This window comes from Mytilus trossulus, chromosome 1 (genome assembly GCF_036588685.1).
Source record: "Mytilus trossulus isolate FHL-02 chromosome 1, PNRI_Mtr1.1.1.hap1, whole genome shotgun sequence".
Lineage (NCBI taxonomy): Eukaryota > Metazoa > Mollusca > Bivalvia > Mytilida > Mytilidae > Mytilus > Mytilus trossulus.
Genome location: NC_086373.1, coordinates 44,855,496 through 44,879,888, shown reverse-complemented (window position 1 = coordinate 44,879,888; position 24,393 = coordinate 44,855,496). Strand labels below are relative to the sequence as shown.

At 32.8% G+C, this 24,393-nt stretch overlaps 1 protein-coding gene across 4 annotated transcripts in view; it reads right to left on the bottom strand.

Annotated features, from left to right (window-relative positions):
* The window catches only part of LOC134725374 (serine-rich adhesin for platelets-like), a 151,774-nt gene that overhangs the window by 108,083 nt on the left and 19,298 nt on the right, over nucleotides 1-24,393 (bottom strand). For 3 of the 4 annotated variants that reach the window (XM_063589143.1, XM_063589151.1, XM_063589160.1), the window contains exons 3-5: nucleotides 18,577-18,627; nucleotides 14,999-16,810; nucleotides 5,067-8,003 (exon numbers count right to left, since the gene is read on the bottom strand). In XM_063589143.1, the coding sequence (XP_063445213.1) occupies nucleotides 5,067-8,003; nucleotides 14,999-16,810; nucleotides 18,577-18,627 (4,800 nt within the window). The remainder of the gene's footprint in view (nucleotides 1-5,066; nucleotides 8,004-14,998; nucleotides 16,811-18,576; nucleotides 18,628-24,393) is intronic. The other variant, XM_063589169.1, reaches the window with a different exon arrangement.

The window sequence follows — 24,393 nt, the reverse complement described above, 5'->3', positions numbered from 1 at the left end:
AAATTTTTGAAACATGCGCGAGGTAAATTGGAATTATTGTGGACTTTTAATTTCGGTTGAACACATAACACGTGTATAATCCGAGCAGCTTAAATAACGTTGTATGTATAGGTCAAGGATTTCTTTTTTATATCAAATAAATAAATTGTTATATCAAATAATCATTATATGTTATATCAAATTGATAATCGGTTATATAAAATAAATAATTTCTTATATGAAATTAATAATTTCTTTTATCATATATTTAGTACAAAATACAGCTATTTTGTATATCTAATAAAGGGTTTTTTTTCCAGTCTGTATCACCTACCCTGTATCGCATACCCCGTATCGCATGGCTAAACCCGTATCGCATGGTAAAACCCGTATCGCATACCTTTTTTTTTTTTTTTTTTTTTTTTTAACTAAAGTCAGTTTTTTAGGTTTTTTTTCCTTAAGATTTTTTTTTCTAAAAATAGGTAATTTTTTGGAATGACGTCATTGTTTGGTATGTAACGTCACGTACATCAAGTTTTCATATTGTATGTGACGTCACGAACATCAAGTTTTTACAACATATTTTTTGGCATACTCAATGCAACTATAAAAAATACAAAACACTTAAATATATACAATAATAAACAAAATATTTTCAAAACAACAGATTGTTAGGTGCTTCGTATAAATAATTGAGCAGTTATTTTAAAGCTTTGAAATAAGACAAAAGCAGAACTGAAGGTAACCCAGTGCTATGGATCAGAAAACAGTTCATATACTATAATACTCTTCTGTTGAAATATATGATAAAGCGTATAATACATGGCAAAATCCGTATCACATGCCGTATCACCCTCGACCAATATCATCCCTTGGGCCTAAAGGCCCTCGGGCTGATATTGATGTCTCGGGATGATACGACATATGATACGGATTTTGCCATGTATTATTCTCTATATATGAAATTAATAATTTCTTATATGAAATTAATAATTTCTTATATGAAATTAATAATTTGTTATATCAAATTAATAATTTGTTATATCAAATTTATAATTTGTTATATCAAATTAATAATTTGTAATATCAAATTAATAATTTGTTATTTTAAATTGTAAAAAGTAAATTAGGATGGCCCTAAAAGGCTTCCGTAGGAAATTAGCTCGAAAAAATAGATACAGTTTAGGAAATTTTGAAATACTAAAAACTATTTGGAACACTCCAAAAATATGTACGGAAAGAGCCTTTGATTGTGTATACGTATGTGTACATATTTTTTTCACTTTTTTTTGCTATGCAGCAATGTTTTTGTAACAAGCTTCTAGTGCAGTTAAATCGATAACTAAAGAAATAAGACATTACGTATTTGCATGTATTACTAGTATATTTCTACTATCATAGTTTAACAGACAATTTCTTAAAAATTGAAGATTATGAGTAACCGGCGACTATCTATTGATTTTGTTGCCTTTAATAGAAGACTTAAAGAAGAGTAGCATTTAAAATGTTTCGCGCCATCGCGTTTTCCGTTTTGTATCCTCTGTTTGTTTGGAAGTGTAAAAATAAATTCATTAATGACATTGCTTTTGTTTATTTCATATCTTACAAGTTTTGAAGTCATGTAACGTAATCGGGGCAACTGTTATTGCATGTTCATTTACATCATAGTTTACGATTAAAGAAAGTATAATTGTTGCACGAATTAAAGATATTTTGATTCTGTATTATGATATTATTACGTGAATATTTCTGTATTGGCCTTGTTATTGGTCCGAGGCTTGCTGTATTGGCCTGAAGCTTGGCCTGAGGCTTCGCCTCAGTCCATTACAGCAAGCCTGGTTTGGGTTTAGAAACAAATGACAATTTACAAAACATGAGAGGCGAAAGTAAACAGTAATTCGATTTGTACCCATGGTGAAATTATGAGGTCGACATGAAATGAACTTTATGATAATCTACTCGTTCCCCTAACCTGAAATAATTCTATCGTCTGCTTTCAAAATGCTTTTTAAATGAATGTGACCGTCTTTAGCCAAAAATATATGCCATACTGAACGTTTCAACATGTTTATGGTGAGTAAATGAAAACTGCGTCTTCTAAACAACTGTTTACTTTCAGTTTGTGTTTATCGTGACTTTCGATCTAAAAACTAGAGACGTTCCGAAATCCTGTATTGGCCGGATCAGAACTCGGCCAATACAGAACACAAACTGTGTTGGCCGAGTTATTCTGTATTGGCCGAATTGACACCTTTATATTGCATAGGCAGTTTTTATCATATTTAGTCCAATAACAGTGTAGTTAATTAATAATTTGTTTTATTTCATTTCACAAGAGATAAACATGTTTACCTTGAAGTGGAACTATCCAAATCTCAGTTTCTTTTAATAAGATGCAATATCTAATGATCTGGTATCGTTTCCAGGTGTCTTCGGCATTTTCTCATCTGATGAATTTTTCACCCTTTCCAGTCACTATAAAGTGTTACAACTAAAATTTAGACGCAACACATAAATAGTAATTGGAAAGGTACTGTCATTGCATGTAATATAGATAAACAAATTGAAGATACATTGTTTTTAAAAAATAATAATGTAGGAGTGATGATACAACTATCCATAAGCCAAATGACAAAAGAACGAAGATTTGCACAATTACAGAATGCATATGCCTGGTTCTAGTTTAAAAATAAATGACAGTTTACAAAACATGAGAAGCGAAATTAAAGTAAACAGTAAATCGATTTGTAAAATCGTGAAATTATGAGGTCGTCAAGAAATGAACTTTGTGATAATCTACTGAGTACTCGTACCCCAAACCTGAAATAATTCCTTCGTCTGCTTTGAAAATGCTTTTTAAATGAATGTGACCGTCTTTAGCCGGACATATATGCCATACTGAACGTTTCAGCATGTTTATGATGAGTATATGAAAACTGCGTCTTCCAAAAAACTGTTTACTTTCAGTTTGTGTTTATCGTAACTTTCGATCTAAAAACTAGAGATGTTCCGAAATCCTGTATTGGCCGGATCAGAACTCGGCCAATACAGAAAAAAAATCTATTGGCCGAGTTGACACCTTATATTGCATAGGCAGTTTTCATCATATTAAGTCCAATAACAATGTAGTTAATTAATAATAAACTATACAAAACAATAATTTTGTTTACGTCAAATTGACAATTTAGGTCAAAATCCCGTTCTAAATTTTAAAATGTTTTCGTTTACACAAATTAGTTAAAATTATATCACCATTACACTGCTAACTGTTACTTAGAAAACATAAAGTAACATACATGATAATATTATACCATGCATGCCCTACTAAGATTACAGGGGTAAATTCAGTAAATAAATATACCTCATCAGGGACCGCCCATTTAGGGGAGAGCTTTCTGTATAACACTGAATATATGGTCTTCTGATTGGCAGATAATGTTTGTAATAAATATTTTTTGGTAGATGGATCAAAACTAGAGTTGAAAAAAAATTAAAAATAAATGCTGAATGTACTAATTTTTTTCCCTTCAGGGTTGAAAAGTAATGGGGGTCAGTATGGGAATTCAGTGCGAATCTACATTGTTTGTAAACAAGGCCATGTGAATGCCCAAAAATGCCGCATGGCCCTATGTTTTTATTGTTGCAAAAGATAGGGCTACATTTGTACTTTCATGAATGATATATGAAAGATTTTAATTTCTAATGGTAAATCAGGTATAAATTTATTTCCACACATATATTAGCATTAAAGTCAATGGGAGATTTTTTACTGAATTTACCCCTACAGTATGCCCGCAATGTTTTGGTGGCATATCTCATTATATATGACGTCTAAGAAGAAGACATTTGAGGTTGTTGAAAGTTTTCTTACCTAGATTCCCTAACTTATCATGCTGTTAGATTTTTCAACAACCACTGCATTAACAGTTCTTTGACTAATGGCTTTGTCAGGATACGTGTACAAAATGTATCACCAATTATACAAAGATGAACGTAAGAAAGCATATTTAATAATACATAGCGGCTTTTTGGTCTATTATATATCTTGCTATTTACTTAATTTTTACCATAAATGTTGTATTCCTTACAAAAGAAAGACAATGTTGTCATTATTATTTTGGATGCTAATTCCGTTACATTATTGTCATAAATATTTTCCCTTATCACTAGACATATTTCAAATCCCCCTCCTTATTCCTCTTTCGAAGTAAACCTTATACTATCATTAACTAGCCCGCTGTGTAGACTTGGTCTAATAACTTCTAGCTATATTCAATTCTAGTTGGCGTGTTATGAACAAAGTGCGATTTTAATCCTGTAAACGTACTGTGTTATTATTCCATTATTTATATATTTAAGAATGAATATCGCAAATATGAATACGTTTTTATTGGTAAATAAATAAATCAGGAAGTCCAAAACCCTGTTTGATGAAATTGGTTCTGAATAATTCCGAAACCCTGTTTGATCAAAATGGTTCCGAATAATTCCGAAACCCTGTTTGATGAAATTGGTTCCGAATAATACCGAAATCCTGTTTGATGAACTATGTTCCGAATAAATATTGTCACTCTACATTCTTCAATCTTATATTTGAGAAAAACCCATACAGATTCAGAAGAATTTGAGAATAAAAAATCAGTTAATGTTGACAAAATTATATTTACTGCGACGCCGACCGGAATGAATAAAATGTGTAGTTGGTATATCAAGTCCACACCACGGTTTAGTAAACAATGGCAAGACTATCATGAAGGGTATATGCAATAGGCATATTGTTAAAGGAAAATATTAAATGAATAGATTCAGATTAGGTAGGGGCATTGTTTGTCACCATCTAGTAAATATGAATAGTCGATCTTCCGATGGCTAAATACAAGTGCATGGCGGTCTATTCCTCTGATACTAAGCAAATGGGAAACTATATTTGGTGGTGGGAATGATTGTAATTTAAATTTGTATAATATCTTTCCTAAAACTTAACCTTACGAGTTTTGGCATATAATTAATGCATAAATCATTGTAAACAGTGATGACATTTCATCGTGTGAACGCTTGATTATTTATAAAAGAGAATATGTACTCACATGTTCCACACTTGGATGAGTTACACTGACAAACGGAATCAGTACTCGAAAGAGAAGTACAAATCCCACCATCAGCACATGGAAAGCTGTTACAATGATCCACCTTTTGTGTTGTCGTTGAGTACAGAAATTCTGTTGTAACGTCAGGACTATAAGGTGTTGTATCAGGTTGATTCAGGATTGTTGTCTCACGATGTAATGGATTTTTTTGTATGTCAGTGATATCTGTTGGTGATTGAGTTATTGTTTGGAGAGTATTTTGTCTATAAGACAGTGTTGCTGATGTCATATTTTCAGTTGTTAAGGTTTCGGTCGTATTTTTAGCATATTTGGTAACTGATATTTTATTTCCAGTATTCAAAACTGTTGTTGTATCCAATTCTGGTTGAGATGTTGTTCTTCCACTTGTCTGGATCACATTTGTAACATAATTCAATGGTATATCCGGTGTCCTATTTGTTTCTTGAAATTGTGGAGCCAGTGATGGTGAACTATAGTTTAAAGTTCGTATTGTTGTTGTATACTCTTTCTTATTACCAAGAGTGTTGCTCTGGGAATTTGATATTGATATGAAACTTTCAGTTGTATGATCTATTGCCGTTATTCTTTCAGACTGTGCAGTGTTGTCAGCTGCGCGTAAGATCGTTGTAGACTTGCCATATATTTCAGATAATACAGAATCATTTGATTGGGTTACTGGTGTATTATCAACTGTAGGCGTGCTGTCAGTTGGTTGTTGTACTGATATAGTATTACCATACATGTATGTATTCTCAATCGACGAAACCGCCTTTAAATTAGACTGTGTGTTTTGTTTTGTAGTGTCAATTGATATAGATGTGCCCATGAACTGTGTCTTTCCAGTCTTACTATCAGCTGTATAATATACTTCTGATGACGTGTTACTATTCATTGTTTGCGTTTCCAATGTTGAAACTGTAGACGTAACCTCGGATGGAGTATTCCCACTTATTTGAAGTAGAGTTATGGTTCCTTCTGTTTGATTAATCGTTGATGTACCGTCAAATTGTGCCTGTGGTAATGTACTGTCACTTATTTTATTTAAAGTCATAGCGTTAGAATATTGATATTTTTGTGAAACACTATCAGATGTCCGAGTTTCCAATGTTGAATCTGCAGATGTATAACTAGGAGGTGTACTGTCACTTATTTGAAATAGAGTGATGGTTCCTTCTGTTTGAATAATCGTTGATTTACCTTCAAATTGTGTCTGTGGTAATGTACTCTTGCTTATCGTTTTAATGCTTACAGCGTTTGAAGATTGCGATTTCTGTGAACTACTATCAATTGTTTGAGTTTCCGTTGTGGAACTTTTAGATTGAATCTTTGGTGAACTACGCCCACTAATTGGAAGTAGAGATGTTGTACCTTCCGTTTGAATCATCGCTGATTTAGTGTGATACTTCGTCTGTGATAATGTACCACCACTTGTTCCACCTAGAAATATAGCATTGGAAGATTGAGATTTCGGAGAACTATTATCAAAATGATTAGTTGTTTGCGTTTCCTTTGTAGAAACTGGAGACTGAATGTCTGGTGGAGTACTCTCTCTTACTTTAAAAAGAGCTGTAGTACCTTCTGTGTGGATCATTGTTGAGTTATTGTCATATTTTGTTTGTGATGATGTACTGTCACTTGTTTTACTTAAAGTTATAGAGTCGGAAGATTGAGATTTTGTTGAACTTTTATCAAAATGATGAGTTGTTTGAGTTTCCTTTGTAGAAACTTGAGACTGAACCTCGAGGGGAGTACTGTAAACAGATGTGACCATGTATTGTGTATTTCCTGTCGTGCTATCAGCTGTATACGATACTTCTGTTGACGGGTTTGACGGGTTACTGTAACTTGTTTGAGTTTCAGAGGGTGATCCTGTAGACGTTACCTCAGGTGGGGTACTCCGACTTCTTTGAAGAATAGCTGTAGTATCTTCTGTTTGAATCTTTGTTGATTTACTGTAATATTGTGTCTGTAACATTGTTCTGTCACTTGTTTTAATCATCAATGGAGCACTGCTTTTTTCTACTGAGGATGACGTCGCAATACTCATCTGCCCTATAGTTGTACTTCTACCAGATTGTATCAAGGTTGTCATAGTATCAACGGCTTCACTCATAGTTGTTGTAGTATCAAATTGTAAACTGGAGGTTATACCAAAACGTTGCGTACTATTTGACTGTTTGTCGGATGTCGAACTGTCACTTGTTGGATCCCTGGTTGTGAAGCTGTTTGACAGTGACTTGAATATTGTTGTCTCACGTGCTTTCGTAAAGCGTGGACTACTGTCAGGCTGTAACGAGGATGTACCATTACTTGTTTGGTCTATGGAAACAGTAGTGTGTGTTTGTGTGTCAGATGTATTATTGTTATTTGTCACCGTTTCAGAAGTTATTGATTGCTTATCTGAAATAGGCGTGTCAGATTTGGAGTTGGTCCTTATAGTTGTCTGAAATAACGATGGAGTAATTGATTGCCTATCCGATGTTGAAGTTTGATTTAAAAACGAACGACCATATTGTTCATCTGATATCGTACTAAAAGTTGCTTGAATCAGAGCTGAAGTTATGTCTAACTTAGCTTTAGATAAAGTGCTCATGGTATTTGATTGTTCAGCAGTTATTGTGCTTTCTTGGTTTGTTTCAAATGATGTTCTTTCTGGTGCACTTGTGGTTTTGGTTTGTGTGGTAGCGTCTTGGTCTTTAAATGATATGGTTTTGGAAGTTGTGCTTTCTGTCGAAATTAAAATAGTTTTTTCAGTAGAATGCAAGTTCTGTGATTGTTTTTTTGCAGAATGACCTATAGAAGAAGAGACATCTTCTGTTGTTGTCATAACCGTTGATATACTCTGTAATTCGTTTTTTGTTATTTCTGCTGAAGCAATTTCTTGTTGATATTCTGTGGTTGAAGAATATGTTGAAACTAAAATAAGAAAAGACAAAACTTATTGATTTATTGATTAATCGATTGATTGGTCTATTGGTCTAATTAAAACGTAATTTACTGTTAACATATAAAAAGTAATTAACCATATATATTAAAAACTTAACCTTAATCTTTCTACCACAAAAAACTTAAGTAAAGATAATTATTAACGGTGTCGTTTGGGTCTTTTCACTTATCGCTGGAAAGACTTTTGAATGGTCTGTTTGTTTTTTATTAATATTTTTTTCTTCGGTCACTTTTATTTCTTGTGAGAAGAAATTGTCTCGAAAGATGTCATTTAGATATTTCGTATATGCTATTGGACAGTTTATCTATGAGTTTGAATGTCCCACTGGTATCTTTCAACCCTTTTGTAAATGCTTTGAAACGCGTTTGAAATTAACAGCGTTTAACCGAATACTTTTTTTTTGTAAGAGTTATCGCTCTAAACACTGAACTCTTTGTGAATGCTACTCATCAACAAACATAAAAGAAACTGACACTGAGACTCCATAAAAAATATTTCACCTTATTTATTTGTAATAAGTGATTTTTTTACTCGTAACTGGTAATCCATGGTGAAAAAGTTCTAGAAAAAAATGATTTCAGGACAAAGGTCTACCAAAAAATGAGGTCAAATGTCAAATAGCTTTTCCTGAGAGATTGTTTTATTAAATTGTTTATTCACAGAGATTTTTTGTTTACGTACAATTTTTGAGTTCCTAAAGTAGAAGGGCTTTAGGGATATTCCCCAACTGTATCAAACAAACGTTCAAGAAATGAATTTGCCTAGTTTATGATAACATTGTGTGAGGGAATTCGATGTTTGTTATACCACTGTTCATTTCAACGAACGCCCTTTATGACAACACAACTCTTCCAATCAGAGTGAACATTTTTGAAGTGTATTATACAATTATTTTACATTGTATTCACGTATCATTTGTTAAACATTTCCTGTTTTCTGTTTAGTTTAGTTTAAACATATTTATTTATAGTGGATTGGACAACAAGTTTTGCAACTTATATTTTGCCTTTCACTTTTTGGGGGCGAGTGCTACCTTGTAGCGGCATTAGCCTGCTCTTTTTTTTTAAATCTACAAGGGTGTGTTTTACGTGCAAGAGATATGGATCTCTCTTAACACGGGTCAGCCATATATCGTCCCCTTCCGACGGACTATCATCGTTTCCTTAAGACCATACTCGCAAATGGTGTCAAAGGAGAGCCTAAAATTCAGTCCCTGAAATCCCGGAACTGAACTCGAACCGGGAATTTTCTGTGTAAAGTCAATAATTATGTAGACTTGACGGTAGTATTTGCATTCCAGAATTTAGCTTGCTCTTTTGTGTACCCTATCTAAGTCAATGTATCTGAATAGTGTGATTGGACAAAAAATACAGTATCAACTGAACATACTTTCCCAAACTGAGGGATGAATCAGGTGTAGAAAAATATGAAATAATTTTACAAACCGATGAAAATGAATTTTTGGGATTTTTTTTAGATTGTCAGATTAACTATAAATAGAGTTGGTAATCCAATAATTCCTCCTGAATCACCATGTTTGACTTCTGTGTTGAATTGAAACATCATATATTTGGGTTTTGTTTACTCCTTTAGTAAAAATGGTAAGATGAAAAAAAAGTGAAAATCTGCCAGCTGGGGTAGGGGTGTAATCTTTCACTTTTGTTTGGTAAGAAATAGGTGTAGACTAGTATTCTTTATTGTAATAAGTTTCATAATAAGAAGTCTATTCATGATAGGTGTCATGACTGATTTCAAGTTTGTAATGTCTTGGTTAAGGTGGCACGGTAGTATTTGCATTCCAGAATTTAGCTTGCTCTTTTGTGTACCCTACCTAAGTCAATGTATCTGAACAGTGTGATTGGACAAAAATACAGTATCAACAGAACATACTTTCCCAAACTGAGGGATGAATCAGGTGTAGAAAAATGTGGAATGGACTTTAATATCATTTTTCATGATTTGGTGATTTAACTGTTTGTTTCAGTCAGATTAACTATAAATAGAGTTGGTAATCCAATAATTCCTCCTGAATCACCATGTTTGACTTCTGTGTTGATTTGAAACATCATATATTTGGGTTTTGTTTACTCCTTTAGTAAAAATGGTAAGATGAAAAAAAAGTGAAAATCTGCCAGCTGGGGTAGGGGTGTAATCTTTCACTTTTGTTTGGTAAGAAATAAGTGTAGACTAGTATTCTTTATTGTAATAAGTTTCATAATAAGAAGTCTATGCATGATAGGTGTCATGACTGATTTCAAGTTTGTAATGTCTTGGTTAAGGTGGCACGGTAGTATTTGCATTCCAGAATTTAGCTTGCTCTTTTGTGTACCCTACCTAAGTCAATGTATCCGAACAGTGTGATTGGACAAAAAATACAGTATCAACTGAACATACTTTTCCAAACTGAGGGATGAATCAGGTGTAGAAAAATATGAAATAATTTTACATACAGATGAAAATGATGGGATTTTTTTTAAATTTTGTATTCACTGCACGATAAAAGACCTAAAAGCACCAGTGGCCTAAGGTTTTTAAAAATAGCAAAAAAGTAAACGGTCATGATACACATTCAAATTCATTTCTGAATAGTAAAATGAAAGTACTTCAGTTCTATTGCCTTAAATACGCAAATGAAAGATCCACAAACTATACCAATGCAGAACGACATGTTTATCAAATTATAGCAAAACTTTTGGTTGACAAAATGTTATTAGTTATTGGGAAAATTGAGCTTACAATATCTGTCATTTTCTCTCTACACAGTTTATTCCTATGACGTATTATGATATGGACCGGTCATTGTGATTGAATCTTACACGATTTGATTAGATAAAGTTATGTATTAGTTTATCTTCAAACTGTCCATGTTTTTTATACATAGTTATTAATCAAATCTGAACATGCATGAATGTGAACAGTAACTTAAATGACCTTCAAACTGGCCACTGGACGAGTCCATAGTATGTTTTATCAATGAAACTTAATGTATGAAAGGCAAGAATTGCCACTTCTTATATTTGCACAAAAATTTCCGAATACACAGTAGATAAAAAATTTAATAGCCTATTGGGGTGAAAAACAAGAAAGCTTACAAATAAGCCGTTTTATAAGTTATTAATGTTTGTGTCATGTTGGTCTTTTGTGGATAGCTGTCTCATTGGCAACCATACCACATCTTCTTTTTTATATTATTCCATTAAACAAGCCATTTTAAGAAGATAAATGCCGAAATCCATTTTACGCCAGGTAAAATTATTGTTCATCTTAACAAAAAAAAAAACATTTTTCAGTCTCATTGAAATATATTAATTGCAGTTAATCCCAAACAAAAGTAGTCGGTAAATAAAAATACGTATACTTAAATACGATCTACATTAACGTATATATCATTTCAATCAACTTATTTCTAAACTAGCGATATCACTATCAAACATCATAGTAAGATATGATTTCATCAGCATTAATTTTGGTTTTGATCAATTAAAACATAATATATATTGATTGCTTAACATTTATGATAAGCTTTTGAATCTAAATAAAATTGAGAATGGAAATGGGGAATGTGTCAAAGAGACAACAACCCGACCAAATAAAAAACAACAGCAGAAGGTCACCAACAGGTCTTCAATGTAGCGAGAAATTCACGCACCCGGAGGCGTCCTTCAGCTGGTCCCTAAACAAATATATACTAGTCCAGTGATAATGAACGCCATACTAATTTCCAAATTGTACACAAGAAACTAAAATTAAAATAATATAAGACTAACAAAGGCCAGAGGCTCCTGACTTGGGACAGGCGCAAAAATGCGGCGATGTTAAACATGTTTGTGAGATCTCAACCCTCCCCCTATACCTCTAACCAATGTAGAAAAGTAAAGTAAACCCTGTCGATATTGTTTGTCTGGTTGTCTTTTTCTTTTTTAGCCATGGCGTTCTCACTTTAATTTCGATCTATGAGTTTGACTGTCCATCTGATATCTTTCGCCCTCTTTTATATATATATATATATTATATATCAGACGATTTTCGGGAATTGAATTTTTAGGAATGAACTGTGTGAGCAAGCAATATTGTAAAACTGTCATCATCAATGTACCAGGTTATAAAAGTGTGTGTAATCTCGTGACTGAATGAAAGATCGAAACAGAAGCTATTTTTTTGCTACATGTACTGCGTAACTTATGTTTCTCGACCAATTCACTCAAAAACAATTAAAAGTCCGAAGGACTTTTATGATAGTTTGTGAGTGACTTGTTTCAGCTTATACACCAATAAATTCCTTTAAAAAGGCGTTTAATCCTTATAATTCTTTAAGATTGGAGATCGGAAATATATTTTTCCACACTCGTTACCTCTATCACACGTAAAATGTATATTTGTGTCCTTGAATAGGCCTAGCGCATGAATATATTTGTTGGTTAACGCAAAAATATGCACTCAATGAAATTTGTTATCTGATAAAAAATAAACTGTAAAACTCTAATATCATTTAAACGAATGTTTTTGTATATTATTCAATTTAACGATTAACATGCAGTGAAAATAAATTTTGTTAACGTCGGTGTTATTATCGCCGCCATCTTGTTTGCATTGGTTACGAAAAGAAGTTCGGTCAACGTAGTCTATCGAAAAATAACCAACGTCAAGATCAACTATCGGGAGTTTTCTAGACCAATAATATCAACGTATTCCCTAATTTGCAAAGCATATAAGAACTATGGTGCTTTAATAGTTTCGTAAAAAAAAAAGAAGGTTATTCCCCCGACTAAAATTACCATGGAGGAAAGTCCCTTTTTATTTACATAAATGGTGAAAAGTATCAAGTTTTTTGTTTTTGATTCATTTGTAACATTGTATTTAATTAATTTGCTTTCAAGTAAAACAGGTTGAATGATTAAAATGATTATAAAAAATAGACTAAATATACATGTTTTGAGGGGAGACAACACTCTAAACATCCTGGGTTTTTTTTGGCAGTGAAAATAGAACTTATTCGCAGCCACTGTAGCTCTTTTCGAAGCAGGAAACTGTACCCTGAAGCGAGATTTTTTAAAAGGTTAGGTAAAAACCTATTAATTTCATACAATTTTGATCACTATAAGCTAGGGAAAATCCTGATACCGTTAAAATTCATACATCATAAGTCATAAGAGGCCTAAATTCATTTGATATGAAGTACTTGGTTTATTTGGAGGAAATTGAGGTCAAGGTGAAAGGTCAGGGTCATATTCTTAATGTTGAATGTTGCTAGTTATCTCTTTTCAAAAGAAACTGTAACAGTTAATTCTATGATGGGTTTGTCAATTCATAGTTTACAACTGGGCGAAACTTCAACCCATTAAAAGTCGAAGTGATTTAAATTGGTTAACCTTTATCGGAGTTTTCTCCCCTTGTGTAGTTGAAATCAGTATTACTCCGCAACCACACCAGTGAATGACCTTGGTTCTTTTGATTTAAGATTTTTGACCTATGATCTTGAAATTGAGGTCAAGGTCAAATGTGAATTATCGTTTTAGATTTTGACCTTTGTTGCAAATTAATCCTGGTTCAATATAAAACCCTTAGGTCTACTGCATTTGGTTGGTAGACATTTGACCTTTTATTAGGTCAAACAGAAATGACATTATGTTAACCGGAAGTAGCCTATGCCACACTAATCTGAAAATTCTTTTTTAATATTAGTTTGAAGAAACAAATAACATTTTAAAATTTTTATTTTTTTAAATCTTACTGTATTTCTTCTGATTATTATTATTAGGTCTTTCCACTTTTCTGTAGAAAGACCTATTAAGTTTCTTCTGATTATAAGGTCTTTCCACTTTTCCGTTGAAAGACCTTTTGCTTTTGTTCTGATTTTTTTTCCCGCCTAATTTCATGTTTTTGCTGTTTTGTTGCTTCAAAAGATGTAGTTTAGATTTTTGGTAAATGATATCGAATAGTTAATACGCTTTCGAGACTGACCGTATTTAACGGAACACTTACTTTTGTAAGAGTTATATCCCCGAATACTTTTTTTCTTGTGTGAACTTCTCCTTTGCAACCATAAAAGATTATAACAAATTCATTTTACCAAATTGCTCGTTTTTTGCTCGATAGCAACATAAAAGTAAGACTTTTGGTGAAAGTAGGGCAAATTTCGGGTAAAATTCCTAAAATGTTGAAATACATGTACTAACACACCTCACATAGTTTCCTCTTTCGTAATATGACATATTAAAATATGACTTTTTGCTAAGTTCTATTTCAACCAACAACTAAGACCGCAAAGTTTATATTTTACATTTGACAGATTCCTTGTGTAAAACCGTTTCCTTTGTAACCTATAAAAACAAAATCAGAAAATCGGGCAAAAACGCCAACAATCGTGATTGTACAACATAATGATTTCCGATAATTGGTAAATGAAACCCGTGGGTATTCTGTTTACTTCAACTCGAAACCTAGAGTCATTTTTGAAAAACTGGACATTATTCCCAGTGGAATGTTTTAAAGTGGAAGTTATGCTTAAGAATATTAAAGTATTTGCACCGTCAACAGTCGTCTGAATAAAAAAAATGTGTCTTTATTTAAAAAGCTAATAAATATATGTTAGATCCCAACTATAATTTGAATACATACAAGTATATAACATGCCAAAAATCCCAAATAATGCACCTACTTTTGACCAGTAAAGGTCATATAAACAGTTGTTCACAATCAGAATAAACCAACTTGTCTATGTTTAACTTCTCTATTTAAGAGGTAATTACTTTGTTAAATTTCAAGTGACACTTTACAATACAAAAACAATTCTTAAATGCAAACTCGCATCAAAGAAGGTGCTGTCAAACATGTGTGCAAATTGATGATATTTTTCTCTTATGCCTTGTTCAGGCATTTTCAGGCATTTTCATGCAGTGTTCATAATATAAGCTGAGGTGAATTTGGTGATCATATTTAAAGTGATTTTTTACACTTATCATACCATCATTTGTTTTTGTTGTTATAAAAGAAGTTACAGGCGAGTCAAATGCTAACGTGACATCCTCTCTTGTAGCCGTAGGATATCCTTGTAATGTGCTTCGCTCTGACGATTTCGCTTCAAATGTTATCGTTGATTTATGTTCCGTCTTGTCTGTGGTGATTTGTTCTCTATCTGATTTGGCGGTTGACTTTGCTTCAGCTTCGAAATCAGATTGTTTCATAGTTGAAGTAATAATTTCACTTGCAGATAAAGTCCTGTTTTCCATCGATATGCATTCAACACTACTGTTATCCGTTAATAAAACCTTATCTGTTGTTGATTCAAAAGGTGCTACAGGAAACATTCTAGTGGAAGTCTGGGTTGCACCTTGATTTGATTTTGTAGTGTTATTTGTTGTAGTATTGTTTGAATCATTTGAAGACATAGTTTGCTTTATATCTTGCTTTGATGTGAATCTTTTGGAATCATATAAAGTTTCCATTTTTGTCGTTGCAGCACCATTTATAGTGCTAGTAGTTGTATCCCCTTTGGTTGTTATCAAACCAGAAGTGGGGGTCTGCTTTGTAGTTAGTTTTGAAGTAGTTGCTATTATACCACTTGAAGAAGTAGTGGCATGATTTGTGCTTTGCTCTGTTAGGAGTTTTGATGCATCCGAAGTGGTGGTAACTGCTTCGGCAGCAGAAGAGGCCTTTGTTGCTGTTTGTTCTACAGGAGATGTTACCTTGATAATTGTAGTGAACAAATGTTGTTCTTTTGCTGATACGTATACGATATTGTTTGAGCTTGTTATTGATGCATCTGTTGTGTTTTTTGTTGTTGCAGCCTGTGTTGTTGTTTGAACTGCTTTAGATGTGTTTGGATCAGATGAAGTGGCGGTATGAGCTTTTGTATCTCCGAATGTAACTGACATGTCATTAACTGTACTCGAGAGTTGCGTGGTAGCTTGTTTTTTTGGTGAATTATTTATATAGATAATTTCAGTAGTCGTTTGTTTGTCCTCTATTTTGTCTGTGTCAGTTGTAGTACCGATCTGCCTTATACTTTGAGTTGTTTTATTGTCTTGTGCTGTCTGTGTTTTTGCCTCATCCGCAGATGTTTTGAATGCATAAAAAGGAGTTTCGGTTTGTGTTGTATTCTTTTCAGTTTTGTTTGACACCATATCAATTGAAATGGTGGTTTGGTGAGTAATCTTTTCTTGTATGATTGTTGGAGAAAGTGTAGAAGTTTTCTCTGGTGTTACTATTACCGTTTTTATAGTTGACAAATCATTATAAAGAACATTGGTATTGTCACCGATAGATGCCGGAGTAACATTGTTTTTTTCTGCTGTAGATGTAACTATTTGCTTGGATGTAGTGCTTATATTTGTATTGAGATTTGTTAGAGCTTTTGTGCTGATATGTACAGCATCTGTGATTAGTTCCTTTGTAGAACTAGTCTTCGAACCACTGACAGATGAAGTGCCAGTAAAAACTTTAGCTGTATATCCAAATTCTGAGTACGCATCTGTCACAGAGTTTGTTTTTAAAATTGTTCCACCAATTTTAGATGTTGACTTTGTATCTGTAGCAGCATCTGATATCAGTGTGTTGGTAGTTGAACTATCGCTTAGTAAGTCCAATAATTTTGTAGACAATGTTGTATCACTTTTATTGTTTTTTTGTGTTGATAGTAAATCTAACGTTCCATATCCTTCCTTTCCAATTACCTCGGTTGATGATAAATATGTATGAGATGTAGGAACAGTTTTCAATGATGTACTGGAATTAGAGGAGTAGGATGCAGGAGGATCGGAGATCAAGGTTGTTGGATCTGTGGAGAGGATGTGAAAATATAGGGAAAAGGAAACAACAGCAAACCTTTTATAAACCATGTGATTACTTCATTACATATTATATTTCTTTTATTATTCAGATTACACCAAGTAAAAAATTATGGTTGTTTTTACATAATTTGTTTATCGACATTTTCAGTAACAAAAATGAAATTGAACTATTTTTTAAAAACATTTGATGTGGCAATAATTCTAAACCTACACGGGACTTTCAAACTAATACTTGACCTTACGTACAATTATATGACAAGTGATGTTCGCAGTTTTTCAGCTTTACCTGCAGTTTGAGTTACTTTTTTGTATGTTCTAGATGTTTTATAACAGTCATTTTCTTTATTTGTTTGGCCGTATCAAATTTGGTATGCTTGAATTTGGTCTGAATCGCGTTTGCTTTAAAGATGAACAAGCTACGAGATACAAAAAAAAAATCTGTATTTTTTTCTTCAATCAATTCGCTCTTAACAGCCAGTATGGTTAAATTTTGTCAAAATAAGTTAAGAAACATTAATGATGAATTATTCACTTGCAAGCGAATGTCTCGACCTCATTGAATCCGTATTCATGTGAACTTCAATTTAACCCCTTAGATAGAGATGAATTACACATGATTGGTGCGTGTTCGGTTATTCAAAGATAAGAATTTCAACACGGAAAGTGAAACAAAGGTAAAGCATTTGATTGACTGATTCGATCCACATAAAAATCATTCTTGTACAGGTAAAACCGAAAATTAACTTAGTTTCTAACCTAAAACATGAAATTAAATAGACATAGAAAAATCCATTTGCACGAGGTCCATGTCTATTCATATTTATGTTTATGTTTATATCGTGTTATGTAAACGTCGGTTGTTTTCGGAGTCATCTCGATATTTAATCAGATGGCGACTACACTAAAATACATAAGACTTTCTGATATATATCATCAAGTATATGCACTGTTAACTGTTTATTTAACTGGCCAACAATTTAAAAAAAAAATTGGTGCCTGAATGTATAAAGTTCGTAATGCGGTAGTTCCAAGTATAATGACTTCCTTCGAGGTTATATAAAGATTTGGGAGAGGTTTAAAGTAACCTTTTAATATTTTATCCTTTATATTTCATTCTCTGTTCGTTTCGTGTTTTTTGTATGAAAACGCCACGCTACCTATGGAATTATACAGGTGGTTTATTTAGCATTTTTTTTCATTGAAGAATTTAATCTTATACCGGCGTCACACATCAGCGTATAGCTCCGACGTACGCCGGGCCGGGGTAAAAAATCATGTATGTTGCCAATACGCTAGTAATTTTGGATGAATTTTTGAATTTTTGAATTTTCAAACGAAATATAAAAGGTGTACTTGAAATGGTTGATATTTTATTTGTTTTAACTTATATCTTAATGTTTGAAGGAAATCATTGTTACATGTAGCACTACTGCATGTAATAATCCTATATCCACCAAGCACCGTACTGTCAAATATTAGAGTACAAGGGAAAAGGCTGTGGATTTCTTATTAAACTTCCACATGTTAAGCATTGAAACAACAAAAGGGTACACAACCATTAATACATGCCGTTATGTCAAACACATCTAATATGTAACTTAGCATAGTGATTACTTGTGTCTAGGGTTTATCAAATTTTAAATCAATTATATTGTTTGTCTCTTTTTTAAAATTATCTTTAAATTTTTCATGTTGAATCGATAAATACACAGTGAGGAATGTATTTCAAAATACATCTGGTAACATACTCTACCTGCTGTTTCTTCAGCTAAACCAGTCGTTGACGCCGTGGTAGATATTTTTCCTGTAACACAAATCAGAAATCAATATACACTTGTAAAAGTCAAAAAACTATTTTAGGGATGAATTTACATGACCGAGAAGATAATTGACAGCTAGGTGAAAGCCAATAACAACTAATACATAAATCATATATTTAAGATTAGAATATCAATCTGTACATGCTGTACATATCTAATATCCAATGGATTTAGTGTTTAGACGTCAGAGAGACCCAACGGACACAATTTTATAACTAGATACACAAATTATGATTGTGGCCATGTTTGGCTAAATATGGCCTATTAGTTTCAAAAGAGAATATTTTTGTAAAAGTTAACGTTTGACGACAGACAACGGACGCAAAGTGACAAGTCAAGCTCACTTGGTCCATTGGGCCAGGTGAGCTAGAAAATAAAGTTGAAATGGACTAAAATAACTTCAACCAGTCGGAAAGATAGCCCTTAGAAACTACCGTTGTTGATACTTTCTAAAGGAAAATGGGATCTGTATTAGAGCCCATTATTCTGAAATTGCATTTATCTTTGCAAAAAAAAATAAATTGGTGGAAATTTGAAAATACATTTGCTTTCTTTTTCTTACTTGCCGTTTGAGTAAGAAATCAATGTCTCTCTATCTTTTTATGATTGATATGGTCATATTTTTAAATTAACTGTTACAAAACTTTTGAATTTTTGAAATACTAAGGCTTTTCTACCTCAAGAATAGATTACCGTAGCTGTATTTAGCAAAACTTTTCGTACTTTGTTTGACTTTTTCAACTTTTTTGGATTTTGTTCGAGCGTCACTGATGAGGCTTTTGTAAACGAAACGCCCGTTTGGCGTAAATACAAAATGTAATCCTGGTATCTATGATGAGTTTATTTGATTTATAAAAACGAAGATGGTTGTATGATATACAATCTTTACATGCGAGACCAAATGACACAGAAATTAACAACTAAATATCACCGTATATGGCTGAATTTAAGCATGTGTCTTTTCAATAAAGAAAATAATAATTGTTTGTAACTTTTTCCTCTGTTTCAAAGATAAACTAAGATTATATATAATCCACAGAGGTGAAAAGAAGTACCTCTAATATGTATAACCTTTAATAAGTATTAAATATCACGATAAATTTTCACTTCTGTTCTCGTGCTATGAACAACACATTTATTTATTTTGCCTCTCTATATTGTAAATTGTGTCAACAGATGAAATTTACATGAAAGTGTGATTTGAGGATGATCTTTTATGATTAATTGATTTATTCCTTTTAACTAGTTTTCATTATCATTGATATGGTCATACTTATAAATCAACTGTTTACAAAACATTGATTTTTTTTAAATACTAAGGTTTTTTCCCTCAGGAATAAATTACCTTAGCTGTATTTGGCATATCTTTAAAGAATTTATGGTCTTTAATGCTCTTCAACTTCGTACTTTATTTGGCCTTTTAAACATTTTTGATTCGAGCATCACTGATAAGTCTTTTGTAGGCGAAACGCGCATTATCGTACTTAAGGATTATGTACCCTTGTGTTGATTCAATACCAAACATATGGAATTTTTATAGAAAATCCACAGCCTTTATCCTTGTACTCTCATATTTTGCAATTTGATGACTGATAGATATAGGATAATTGCATGCAGTACTAGCATTGATTTCCTTAAAACAAGTTTATTAATGTAGTTATTGGTTAAAACAAATATAAATATGGACCAAATCAAGTACACCTGTCAGGGTGCGCTCGACTTTAGTGGCTCAGCACAAGGTGTTTTGGAATTTACAGGTTGTATTGCCTAGAACTTTTTGTTAACAATTAACTATCACGTCATAGAAAAGCAAGTGAGTAATCTATGTTTCAAATTTTATAACAAAGCTCTCTCTATTAAAGGCTGTGGATTTTCTATAAAAATATTGGTTTATTTGCCACAAAGTCCTCTTTTCTATTAAATGCAATGAAACAGTAAATAATAATGCTTTGCATTAAGTTTACCATTGGTATATGTAAAAAATTACATATCTCTATTATTCATTATATCGGTAGTTTTGATACAATTGAAGTTTGAAAAGTTCGTACAAAAATAGCTACAGAAGGGGTCATAAACCTTAAGTGTTAATTTGACCTGTTGATACAATTTGTAAAACATTTTTGTTATTCAATTATACGCGGTTTACGGTTCTGCGAAAATTTTAACTGAAGGCTAAAATTGTCGCAGCAACGCCAATTTGGCAGATTTCGCTGCGCTTAGAGAACATATTTGCAGCTTACAGACTTATTTAAATCGTATGATAGCATAAGCCTCTGATTTCCAGGGTTAATAGCTTATCTTGAACTTTCTCTTATCATAAATGGTCTGCCACCTCAAACATATTCGACGATCATCATACAACATTTTCAAAGACACATCAAAGTATCACAAATTGCATTTCATATAATAAAACATATATCATATCTGTTAATTAATGCTGGGCCATTTCCTGCCAATAGACCACTTTCGAGTTCATCCGTCACCGGAAAAAACTCGTCAATTATACGCGCCTTTATCACCGTCATCTGTGCGTTTAGGGGCGTCGTCACTTCCCTACAATGTTGAGCGAGTGGTTGGACAATTATAATTCTATTTTGTACGAATTATTCGGCAAATTGAATTCTGAAATTAGACAATCAACACTGCTGTCATTAGTGAATTGTCAGTAAGTACCTACAGAGCAACCATTATTTCTAGTTTATCCTGCATAAAGACGATCACTAAGACGCTTGATGAACGTAAATAGTGCAGGCATACAGACGAACCCCTCTATCTGGTAAATGACGTCATAAAGGCGTGCATAATTGACGAGTTTTTGCCGGTGACGGATGAACTCGAAAGAGGTCTATTCTAATCTTGTTATTTTAATGAGCATCTAAGATAATAGATGGTTAAACATAAGGTAATAGGCATTTGCACATAATGTAATAGGCATTTGTACATAATATAACGTAATAAATGTTTGCACATAATGTAATAGATTGTTGAACATAATGTAATAGGCATTTGTATATAACGTTATATGTAATATAATATCATGAGGTTTTCATAGCACAAAGATGTATCAAAACAAAACGTTTTGAAAATTCAACATAATAATCACATTTGAGACAGACGCAATTATTAACTGACTTACTTTAAGGAAAAATAGACACAACATGGATGAAATTTGAAAGAAAGTAAAGGTGGTTGATCATTACGCTCAGAGATTTTCACAGACCATACAGTAGATACAACATCATGTAAGGCATATTGCACATAACAAAGAATAGCAATGCCATATTATGTAATTTTTTGACGAAACAATCAATTAATTTGACATTACATAGAAATGCAGTGTCAGGATATAAAGGTACTTACCTATAACACAAAGAAGAAATGGCAGTAAATTGAGATAAATTATATGGCCTTCCAAATACCGTTTTGATTCCTATCATCACTGAAGAGACATTTATTGTTGAAATCCGGGTATGGTGTACAAATTTTTGCACCTCATGTTTGCGGAATTACATCTTTTCCGCATGTGTATTGTTTTCTGTTTGGTAATAAATTAATTATAAGATCCATTTTGTTACATCTTGTGATCCGTTTATTTGGCAATCGCCAATGGCAGTCACCAGGGTTTAAGAACATCAGTTGTTCGACCTTCTAGTCAAATGCGTTTTGTTAAAATATATCTTTCACCTTTTTTTTTATCTTTCAGAAATTGTTGTTTGTGCTGTATTTAGACCCCTCTACAACGAAATTTGTTTTGCATGCACACGTATACAAATTGCGGTTTTTATCCAACGCAATCATAGGTTTGAACGTTGTTTTCAATTTAGACTTGTTTATAATTTTTCGTTTGAGCTTGTATTATATTTTCCCTCCGGTTTATATAATCCGTTCATCTTTGTTGACTCTTTAAAATTCAAGAGTCTATCCTAAATTGAGGTAAATTAAATGACCTTCCAAATATGTTTCGATCCCTAACATCATTGAAGAGACATTGATAGTCAAAATCCAGATATGGTGTAAAAAACTTAGCATCTCATGTTGCGGTTTACCATCTTTGCCGCAAGTTTATTGTTTTCTACTTGTTATTTAACTAATAAAGAGATCCATTTTGTTACACCTTGTGATCAATTTAATTGGCAATCGTCAATGGCATTCAGTAGGGTTAAACAACATCAGTTGTTTGACCTGTTAGTCAAATACCTTTTGTTAAAATATATTTGTTTACTCTTTCGGTCTTTTGGAAAATGTTTTTTTTAATGCTGTATTTAGACCACGAAATTTGTTACATGCACACGTATAAAATTGCGATTTTTATCCAACGCAATTATAGCTTTGAACGTTGTTTTCAATTTAGACTTGTTTACAAGTTATCATTTTGTACAAATTATAATTTGTATTTTGACTTTGTATAAATTGTAATTTGTACAAAAAGTGTCAGTTGTACAATATTAGACGTAAATGCACTTATAAATTGTACAATAATTCTTAATGTGGATTTTGGTGAAAAAAGCATTGATACACACCATTGCTATTAAATGACCACACAGTACATCTTATTTACAAAATACAAAATCATTCTTTTGGGCAGGTGATTGAATTATGGCATCGGGAATTGCATCGTTTGACTTTCATATTTATCTCTTCTTAAACACTTTGCAACGACTAATTACTTTGGGGTCAATTGCTTTAATGAGTTGTCAAAGCTCTATATGATACTAGGATTTTTTATTTATACTCTTTTAGACATATGAAGATGTGGTGTGAGTGCCAATGAGACAACTCTCCATCCAAATAACAATTTATAAAAGTAAACCATTATAGGTCAATGTACGGCCTTCAACACGGAGCATTGGTTCACACCGAACAATAAGCTACAAAGGGCCCCGAAATTACTAGTGTAAAACCATTCAAACGGGAAAACCAACGGTCTAATCTATATAAAAACGAGAAACGAGAAACACGTATAAACTACATAAACAAACGACAAATACTGTACATCAGATTCCTGACTTAGGGGTATCACCACCCACGTAGTCAGCACTTCGGTGTTGGCATGAAGAAAGATCAATTATATGGTCATTTTTATAGATTTTCTGTTAACAAAACTTTGAATTTTTCGAAAAACTAAGGATTTCCTTACCCCAGGAGTAGATTACCTTAGCCGTATTTGGCACAACTTTTTGGAATTTTAGGTCCTCAATGCTCTTCAACTTTGTATTTATTTGGCTTTTTAACTATTTTGATATGAGCGTCACTGATGAGCCTAAGGCCTTTGTTAGTCTTGTATTATTTTTATATTAGTTTCTTGTGTACAATTTGGAAATTAGTATGGCGTTCATTATCACTGAACTAGTATATATTTGTTTAGGGGCCAGCTGAAGGACGCCTCCGAGTGCGGGAATTTCTCGCTACATTGAAGACCTGTTGGTGACCTTCTGCTGTTGTTTTTTATTTGGTCGGGTTGTTGTCTCTTTGACACATTCCCCATTTCCATTCTCAATTTTATTATGTAGACGAAACGCGCGTCTGGCGTATAACATTATAATCCTGGTACTTTTGATAACTATTTACACCACTGGGTCGATGCCACTGCTGGTGGACGTTTCGTCCCCGAGGGTATCACCAGCCCAGTAGTCAGCACTTCGGTGTTGGCATGAATATCAATTATATGGTCATTTTTATAAATTTTCTGTTAACAAAACTTTGAATTTTTCGAAAAACTAAGGATTTTCTTACCCCAGGAGTAGATTACC